At 43.1% G+C, this 10,209-nt stretch overlaps 1 protein-coding gene across 1 annotated transcript in view; it reads left to right on the forward strand.

The window, feature by feature from the left end:
- Nucleotides 1–2,725: 2,725 nt before the first annotated feature.
- OTOA (otoancorin) overlaps nt 2,726–10,209 on the forward strand; it is a 59,686-nt gene continuing 52,202 nt past the window's right edge. The window contains exons 1-6 of the mRNA XM_032396275.1: nt 2,726–2,816; nt 3,169–3,197; nt 3,290–3,320; nt 3,437–3,464; nt 5,207–5,294; nt 7,937–8,068. Coding sequence (XP_032252166.1) covers nt 2,726–2,816; nt 3,169–3,197; nt 3,290–3,320; nt 3,437–3,464; nt 5,207–5,294; nt 7,937–8,068 — 399 coding nt within the window. The remainder of the gene's footprint in view (nt 2,817–3,168; nt 3,198–3,289; nt 3,321–3,436; nt 3,465–5,206; nt 5,295–7,936; nt 8,069–10,209) is intronic.

Raw genomic sequence — 10,209 nt, forward strand, 5'->3', positions numbered from 1 at the left:
CACTGTGCCCACCATTCCCGCACTAGGAGCCGTTTCAAGGAAGCAAACTCCAGGTAGCGAGTAGGTAGTAGGTCTCCAGGTTTCCACACAACAGGTTTCCACACAGTAGGTCTCCAGGTTGCCCACAACTTCTGTGTGAGGTGGCTCTGTTGCCAGGTGAACTAGGGAGACCCCGGGCCCTGGGGCCTCGACCCAGCCAGACCCGAAGGAGTCACCGAAGGTTCTTGGTCTTGTCATGAGAATGAACTCGAGGACAGACCCACAGCTCGGTGGATGACTAACACAAGCGGGAAAGTTTATTAAAGTGCAAAGCACACTCTCGAGATATGAGAGCAGCGAGCTCTAGAGAGGGAGAGAGAGAGAGTACTCAAGAGAGAGCGCGCAAGAGAGCTGCCTGTCGTGAGGGTCGGGTTTCTATCCTTTCTGACAGCTGTCAACTCAGGGGTGAAATAGTCATGACTTGGGGCGGCAAGCAGGGTTTTGTGATTTTTCTTTCTAATTTGGCCAGGGGTTTCCTGTCATGGCATCCGCCATCTTGGGCCTGGCTGGTTTGATCTGGCTTCTTGTGGCGTGCTGCCAGGACAGGGCTCTGACCTTCGCGATAGCTGGCCATGACCTCCTCGTTGCTGGCCTCCAGGCATCCTGTCAGAACCTAACCAACTGTCCAACAGCTACAAATCTGAGGTTCTCACAACCTCTTCCTCAGGTTTGGTCAATTTGCTTGAGCAGCTCACAGAACTTAGGGAAACACTTACTTTTACCAGTTTATGAGAAGATACGATGAAAGATATAGATGAAGAGCTAGATGAATAGCTAGATGAAGAGATACATATGACAAGGTCTGGGAGGGTCCCCAGTGCAAGAGCTTCTGTCCCTGTGGAGTTGGGGTGTGTCACCTTCCTGATGTGGATGTGTTCACCAACCTGAAAGCTCCTAAGCCCTATACTATTGGGATTTTATGGAGGCTTCGTCACACAGGCATGATCAATTAACAACTCCATTTTCAGCCCCTCCCTCTTCTCTGGAGGATGGGGGTGGGGCTAGAGAATCATGGCTTGGTTTTTCTGGTGACCAGTCCCCATCCAGGAGCCAACCAGGAGCCCACCCAGAGTCGCTTCAATGGAACAAAAGATGCTCCTAGTACTTTTACCACATAGGAATTTACTAAGGTTTTGGGAACTCTGTGCGGGGAACCCAGAGCAGAGACCAATATATATTTTGATGTCAATGGTTTCCTTTCTCTTAGAATCTCGGTCTTGTGCTACCTGTTGTCCAATGTCTGGAAGCCTTCGCTTCATTGTTTTGGTTGGTTTTCTAATTATTTAAGGCAGGAGGGTTTATCTCCTCCCATCAGACCTGGAAGCAAAAGTCCAACTTATTTTTATTGGTGAGTGATGTTCCATTGAATGATACGTATTGAATCTTTCACCTCTGCCTAGACAATTGAGTTGTTTCTGGTTTTGGGGCTATTATGAATGAAACTGTACAAGTGTTTGTGTGGACGTAAGTTTTAATTTCTCTTGGATAAATACCCAGGGGTGGAATTTGTGGATCATAGAGTATTGCATATTTAACTGTGTAAGACACTGCCGAACAGTTTTCCAAAGAGGCTCTTCTTGTTCCACATCATCATCAATACTTGGTATTGTCAGTCTTCTTAACTTTTAGCCATTCTAGTATATGTAGTGGTATCTTTTTTTTTTTTTTTTTAAGATTTTATTTATTTATTTGACAGAGAGAGAGAGCGAGCATGAGCAGGGGAAGGGGCAGAGGGAGAGGGAGAAGCAGGCTCCCTGCTCAGTGGCTCTCCATCCCAGGACCCTGGGATCATGACTTGAGCTGAAGGCAGACACTTAACTGACTGAGCCACCAGGCATCCCCCCCCCCTTTTTTTTTTTTAAGATTTTATTTTTAAGCAGTATCTATACCCAGTGTGGGGCTCAAACCTACGACCTCAAGATCAGGAGTCGCATGCTCTACCGAATGAGCCAGCCAGGCGCCCCTATGTAGTGGTATCTAATTGTGCATTTAATTTGCATGTTCCTGATGACTAATGATGCTGATAATCTTTTATGGGTTTACTGGCCATTTCTTTTGTTTAAAATGAAGCTTAAGTTTGTATCTTTTCTTGCCTCTATCTTATCTTCTACTTACTGAATTGTAAGAGTTCTTTTTATAGTCTAGATATAAACCCCTTGTCAGATATGACAGAGCCCATGCTTCTAATCACTCCTCTCTGCTGGATTGAGGGAAACAGGAGGGGATGTAAGAACATAAACAGGCCATTGTTGTCATCAAGGAGAGAGATGATTGTGTCTTTGACTAGCATAGGGGTTTAGATGGAGCAAAGTACTTGGAATTTAAAATGTATTTTTAAAAAGAGCTCAAGGGGTTCTGGGCCTATTTGTTTTTCCCTTTTGTCTTTGAATGCTCTCTTTCTTTTTTTAAAAAAGATTTATTTATTTATTTATTTTAGAGAGAGAGAGAGGATAGGGGGAAGGGCAGAGGGGGAGGGAGAGAAATCTCCAAGCAGACTCCCCATTGTGCATGGAGCCCGACTCGGGGCTCCATTCCAGCACCCTGAGATCATGACCTGAGCCGAAATCAAGAGTTGGACGCTTAACTGACTGAGCCACCCAGGTGCCCCAAGTCTTCTGAATGTTCTTAAATATATTTTAAAAATACAAGCCTGATTCACTTCTATGCTTGAATTAACTACAGGAGGATGTCCCAGGAACCTAGGACATATTTTCTTTTCCTGTTCCTTTTTCTGAGCCATGGAGTGGCAAGTCATAGAGTTCCAGATTCCAGGCAGGGTAAGTCCTGAGGGAGGAATAATCTGCCATAGTTTCCACACATCTTAGGGAAGGTAGTGGGATGGATCAACTTAGGTACAGGAAGCCGTAGAGTGTTCGGGATGTGTGCATACGTGTGAGTATGTGTGTGCATGCACACATATGTGTAGGATTTTCAGGATTATTCTAAAAGGGTTTTCAAACCAGGGTTTTCTCACCCTGGGCACATAGGAGCACAGGTATAATTAAAATTCACTAAAATTTTCCTTCACGAGTGACTTTTTTGGGGGGGGGATCTTTTCCTAACCCATATGTATATTTCTGAAGATTACAAAATTCAATTCTAGTTATACCTTCAATGGCTTTCTTACAGATTTGCATCCATTGTTGCAAAAAATGGCGGTGAGTATCCCATTTTCTTTTAATCTAAATCTCCTCTACTGGAACTGCCAACTTTTGGATGTTTTACTTCACGTTATTTCTTTGCCTTTTAGGAAGAAATAATAGATGGAAGCTATCTGAATGGTAATGTCCCCACTCTGTCCCCACTTTGCTGCTTCTAAAAATTTCAAACAGAATGTGCCTGTGATCTCTCTGGAATGATTCTTTTAAAGCTGTCTTTTTATTTTATTCCCGTGTAGCATTACTGGATCTCATACAGTTTCAAAGGTAACCCACCCTAGAGGGGAGGGGAAGGGATGGACTAGATGTTCAATAAAAATTCCTAAAGGTGGGGGGGGGGCACCTGGGTGGCTCAGTCGGTTAGGTGTCTGCCTTTGGCTCAGGTTGTGATCCCAGGGTCCTGCTCAGCGGGGAGCCTGCTTCTCCCTCTGCCTGCAGCTCCCCCTGCTTGTGCTCTCTCTCACTCTCTCTCTCTCTCTCAAAAAAAAAAAAAAAAAAAAATTCCTAAAGGGAAGTCTCTTAATTGTAGAAAGTAATGCATACGTATGTATGCATTACAAAAAAATATCAACCAGTGCACAGGTGTTTTAAAGTAGATACATTTGTTTCACAAACTTTTATTCCTCTCTGTTCTGGTACAACTGCTAACATTTATTGAGTGTTTACTATGTAGCAGTCCCATTCTTAGCACTTTGTTCATAGAAACATATCCAATCCTCACAGATCCCCCAAGGAAGGTCCTGTTTTTTTCCCATTGGACAGAACAGTGAAACTGAGGCACAGGGAGGGTGAATCAAGGTCATACAGCTGGGAAGTGTGGTGGAGCTGAGGGGTGTAACCAGTAGTGGGGCTTCAGGGCCCATTGCCCTGTCATGTTATATACTGCATTCGGACTGCTGTTAGATTCTGGGGATGGGGGGCAGGGCACTAGAGAGTCTTGTGGAAAGACAAATATTAACAGATAATTCTAATATGATGAATACTATGAGGGGGAAGAAATGGGGATTTGGGGGCCCATGACAAGGACACTCAATTATGTTAAAGTGAAAGAGTCCCCATAAACATTCTTCTTCCTAATGTAACTAACTCCAGTTGATAGTTTTGGATATATTCTTTCAGGCTGAAATCTATCTATCTATCTATCTATCTATCTATCTATCTATCTATCTATCAATCATCTATTTTTGTGTTCATTTATTCATCCATCTATTTATTTAGTCACAAAAATGGAATTATAAAGGCCTTCCAATTGTTTAAGGCAGGAAGATTTATCTGTGGCCAGTTACTCCATCATAGCTGGAAACTGAAGTCCAACTCATTCCTTTTTTATTGATGGGTGACATTCCACTGAATGGACGTACGATATTTGTTTAACCTTTTACTTGTTGTTGGACATTTGGGTCATTTCCAATTTTTGGTTGTTCTGAATGAAATTGTGCATTTTCTATGTGGTTGGGTACTGTTTTAAGCACTTTACATGTGTGAACGAATAGAATCTTCACAATTTTTAGCTATATCACATAGAAAAGGAAACTGAGGCACAGGAAAATTCGGTAAATTGCCTGAGGCAGCACAATTAAGTGGCAGAGCCCGGATTTGAATCCGGGTTTTGAGTTCACACTCTTAACTATGCTATTCCAACCTCTCATGATATACATTGTATCTGCTTTTTAAATTTAACATAGTAAGGACATCTTTCCAAGTCAGTTTGTTTGGACTGTAGTTAATCCAAGTGGATTGTTACAGGAATTAGAATATTGCACACAGCTCAGAAATGATAATTGTCTTTGAGAGAATGGGATCCTGGAAGATTCTTAGATTGGGGAACTTCCCCACCACTGTGCCAGGTTAACAAATCTCCTACCTTCTCCAAACACAAAGTTCCTAGCATCCCCGGCCCATTCCCCACATCCTGTCTGAACTCTGGTCTCCTGGCCACTTGGCAAGTAGGGGAACTACTCATCATAGGGGAGCCTGTCATTGTGACCTTCTCCTGTCTTCAACTGAAGCTCCCATGGGTGGACGGCAGACCTGTCCCACAGAGTCCTGGCCTATCTGAATTCACGGAATGTTGCCTTCACCATCCCCAGCCTGCAGGTGTGTACCTGAGACTCATCCCTATCATATATTTCCCTCTCAGCACTCCAGGGTTGTAAACTCAGGGGCCAGGTAGGATGGGGAAATGGACTATAAGGTATAGAGCTAGTTTTCACTTCCACAAGGAAACGTGTTCTGTCCAGTTGTTTTGAAACATGATACAAGCTCTTTTGTGTTCTTCCTCCTTTCTACCTTTGAAGGAGACTTGGTGTATTAGGGTGTAGGCTGAGCTGCTGTAACAAAGAGACCCCAAATTCCAGCAACACAATGTAGTTTATCTCTATCTCTTGTTATGTAGTTCAGAGCTCAGTGGGAGATCCAGAGAGGAGAGGAAGCTCTCTTTCAAAAGACTATCCAGGGTTCCAGCTTCCTTCTATCTGGTTGCTTTGTCATCCTCTACAGAGTTGTTTCCCACGTGATTGAAATAGCACATCCATTCTCCAACTCAGGAGAGGGGGTGGTGGGAAAGAGGAAGTGAAGGGCGAGCATCTTCTCTTTAAGGACATGACTTGCAGGTTGCACCCTTCTTCCTGCCCACATCCCGTTGGCTCACAGTCCACAGTCACATGTCAGGAGTAAGAAGAGAGGCCTTTCTGAGAAGCCACCTAGTCTGCTAAAACTTGTGGGATTCTTTTGCTAAACAGAATTACAGGAGACTGGCTCTTTGGGTGTAATGATCAGTCTCTTGATTATGGGTCCAAAAAATATTTTTCTTCCCTTTTAACTCTAATGTAAGAAAGCACAGGCATAGTAATAGATGACAAAGATATTTGTGGAGCAGTAGGGCTTGCCAGGGACTGTGGCAAACTGGACAGCACGTGTCTCATCAGCATGATCGTCAGCCCAGGGTGGTATGTCGTATCTTTACCATTATATTGTGAATAGCACAGAAAATTGAGGAAATATTCTTTCGGTATTCAAAAACTATCCGAGTCAGCAAAGAAGTCATGTCATTGACGAATGAAGTTCTGACATCTGAATGAATGAAGTCCTGACATCTTTATTGTTTCAATTTTTATTTACTTTATAATGAAAATGAAAATGAAAATATCAACCGACATTCACATGAGAGCTACATTCAGGGAGTTGGTTGCTAACTCTTTACCAGGACACCCACTAGCTGGAGGTGGCTGTTGGCCTCATGGCATCTGCTTTCTTTCTTCTGTTCATCGGTCTGTGGCCACCTAAAGGCAAGTAATGCCTGCCCTTTTCTCTCCAGCAGTGTTTTCTCATGAGATGTGTATATTTTAACCTGACTAGTAGATATCTTCTCTCTCTTCCTTTGTAAAAATTTATTTATTCATTCGGTATATCTACTTATCTAACCTCTGATCTCTGCCAGGCATTGTTCTAGACTCAGAAGAGAACAAGGCAGTCACACTACTACCTACATGGGCCTTTCATTCTAGTGGGAGAGTCACTGAGTGAATCATTATTCAACTCATTCAAGATAGGGAATAATGGGTGACACTTATTGATCTCTTACTATATGCTAGGCACTATTGAAAACACTTTACACACACTCCTTTCATCCTCATAAAAACCCTACATAGTAAGTTTCTACGGTGTCTATTTTTCAGCTGAGAAAACTGAGGCCCAAAGTAGTGTTGCCCGTTTAGCAAATAAAAATACAGTATTCCCGGGGCACTGGGCTGGCTCAGTCGGTGGAGTGTGTGACTCTTGATCTTTGGGTTGTGAGTGTGAGTTCTACATTGGGTGTAGAGGTTGCTTTAAAAAAAAAAAAAATACAGTGTTCCCGGTTCAATTTGATTTGCAGATGAACAATGAATAATTTTTTCAGTATATGTCCCATGCAATTTTTGGGACATACTTATGCTGAAAAATTATTCACCGTTTAACTGCAATTCAAATTTAACTGGGCATCCTGTGTTTTATCTACCAATCCTAGTTAAATAACTTGTCCCAGGCCACACAGCTAGTCGGTGGCAATGTGGGGATGTTCCCGTGGGTTGTCTGGCTCTAGAGCCCAGCTTTGCCCATGCCATCACAATATGCTGCCTCTCTAGAGCACCTTTATTTAATGGAGATTTAGAAAATAATTCCCCAGACAGCAGAGGTAATCTCTTTTAGGAGACACTTTTGTCCTCTCCTCATCACTTCCGAGGGGATGCCAAGAGGGAGTTTGTTCATGCTCCCTGAATTTTGTTTCTACGCTGGTAGCTTGGGGCGTGGGAAAGGGTTAGAGCAGTGCCAGTCGGGGGGTGGTAAACTTCCTGGACAGAGGCCAACTGCTCTGGACTTGAAACCCCAAACACCTATAGGGACCAGGCAGGCCACGGGGAAATCGGCTGGCTGGGTGGGTGGTGAATAGGAGTGTAATTACAGGGAAGAGCTGCTCCCCGGCCTGCTATTCTCATCAGGAAGGGGTTACGCCTAGTGTTGCCAAATCTTTGTGTTTTCCAAGAGAACTTGGAAGTCTGGATTTTTGTGGGGAATCCCCTGACTTTGAAACGTTGGCAGCTAATGAAAAATTTTGGAGCCAGCCAAACCAAACATGCCCACTAGCTGCCAGCTGGTGGGCTCTGATGGGAAGGAGGTGGCCTGGCTGGGCTGCTGGCCATGGTGCTGACCATGTGCTCCTGTCCTGTCCTCACTGAGTCTTCTCAACACCCCAAATCCAGGCAGCCGTGGAACACCACCTGGAGCAGCGTCTGTACCAGCCGCAGAAGCTCCTGGAGGACCTGAGGGAAACAGATGCTCAGCAATTCTGCACCGCCATGAAATGCCTCTTAGAAGACAAGAAGGACCTCTTGGTGAGGCGTTCTTGGCACCCCGGGAGTAGGGGAAATCCAGAGCCAGATGGTATTTGTTGAGTTGAATCCAACTGAGCCTGACTCAGGCCTTCTTTACGTCTTCCTCCCACCTTCTCCCTTCACAATCCCCCCAGGAGCTTGCAGACCTTAGCTTTCTCACTTACTTTTTCCGAAGTTCAAATGAAGAGCCTTATAGTATATATTCTTATGGGAACTAAGAGATGAAGGGTACAGAGGAGCTTCTAATAGTTTGGCTCAATAAACATCCATGAATGATTACTATGCATCAGTGGACACTGGGTTCAAAGATGAAAGACAACCCCTGCCCTCAAGGAGTTTACAGTCTGGGTAGAAAAAAAAACCAAACAGAAATAGACAAATTTCTACAAAATAAAGTTGGTGATCAAAGAGCATCACAGAGCAAGGTCTATGAGACCCAGAAAAATCCTTGGGACCCAGAAAGGTGAGGTTTAGAGTTTTCTTTATCAGAGACACTTTAATGTGGGAAACAGTGTTTCCTAGAAGGAGTTGAACCATGTAAACATTTTAATAGTCACAGACTTACTTTAATGTCTGTTATTAAAATAGAATGGGAACATCCAACCTGTGAGTTTGGTAGAGATGTATTGTTTCCTATTGAAATGAATTTAAGTTAAAAAAAAAAAAGTCGGTTTAAAAAAAAAGTATGAGGTAAATAATAGTAAAGGCAGTGCAAAGATACAGCAAAAATGAGGATGCTGGTCTATGAAAATGATATTGATTAATGTTTATTGAGGGTTTACTATGTGTCAGGTGTTATTCTAAGGGAACATTCATCAAACCGTTTCTGTAAAGGACCCGATACTAAATATTTTAAGCTTTGCAGGCCATGTATTCTCTGTCACAACTGCTCAACTCTGCTGTTGTAGCAGGAAAGCAACCATAGGTGGCCGGTAAATGAATGAGCATGGATGTGTTTCAATAAAACTTTATTCACAAAAACAGGCAGTGGGCCAGATTTGGCCTGTGAATCATAATTTGCCAACACTGTTCTCAGGGTTTAACATGCATGGACCAATTGAATCCCTTCCAGGACGTTCTGAGATAAGGACAATAATAATCTTACCATTTCAATATTCAGATAAGGAAACGGGCTTGGAGAGGTTGAATGAATAACCTTGCATACACAGCTCGAAAGTGGGAGGTTTGAGGTTGGAACCTGGGCTCCTGACTCTAGCTGTGAGTCCTTCTGGCATCTCGTGAAGCCCATGGGCCCCTTCTCAGAATAACTTGTGAAAAATCTATAAAATAAAACACAAAGGATTATAAAGGAAGCCAATTCTATTGAAGGGCATTTATTAAAATATGTAAAACAAACACATTTGGAGTATAGTAACTGATGTGCTTAACACATCCAATGACAAGATTTAACTCTGAGTCAAATAGCTTCTGTAATTTTGAGGAGGTATTGATTATAAAGGAGATTTCAAGGTATCTGTGACAACTGTAATGCGTTATGAAAGTTTCAGATTTCTACTGATGACAAATCCAAGGTCCTACTAGTGCTTTGGTGGCTTATTGTCTACATTCATTCCTGAAGGAAATGCTGGAAGTAAGTTCTGTGGCAGTAAAATGAAGGCGCAGTTTCTTCCAGTGTTCACATATGCCCTAAATTCTATCCACAGACCTCTGCTGCAGAACTCCTGAGCTGCATTCCTAACCACTACACTGTTTAGCCCCTGAGAGTAAATGACCGAAGTTAGGAAACACCCGGTCATGGTTAGAAGTGTGGGCTTGGATGCAGATACACCTGTTTCAGATCCTAGCTCTGTGTAAGTTTGGGAAGGTTGCTTATTCTATCTTTTGTTTACATCACCTGTGATCTTGAGATAATAATAGCATATAACATTTGTTGAGTGTGTGGTCTTTGCTCAGTCAGTGATGGTTATTATGTTTGCAGGGTGTGCTGGGTGAAAGACGGGTGCCAATCAAATTGTGACTAAGCCCTGTCAGCATTCCTGGGTTCTGTGGTTCAAAAGAGTCATTCATTCATTCATTTGTTCATTCATTCATTCATTCATTCATCCTAACAGGCTTTCTCAATATTTTCTGGATACCAGGCATTCCACTAGGCACATGGCTTGGGCGTCAAGGACTTTTCT

This window comes from Phoca vitulina, unplaced genomic scaffold (genome assembly GCF_004348235.1).
Source record: "Phoca vitulina isolate PV1807 unplaced genomic scaffold, GSC_HSeal_1.0 scaffold90, whole genome shotgun sequence".
NCBI classification, from domain to species: domain Eukaryota; kingdom Metazoa; phylum Chordata; class Mammalia; order Carnivora; family Phocidae; genus Phoca; species Phoca vitulina.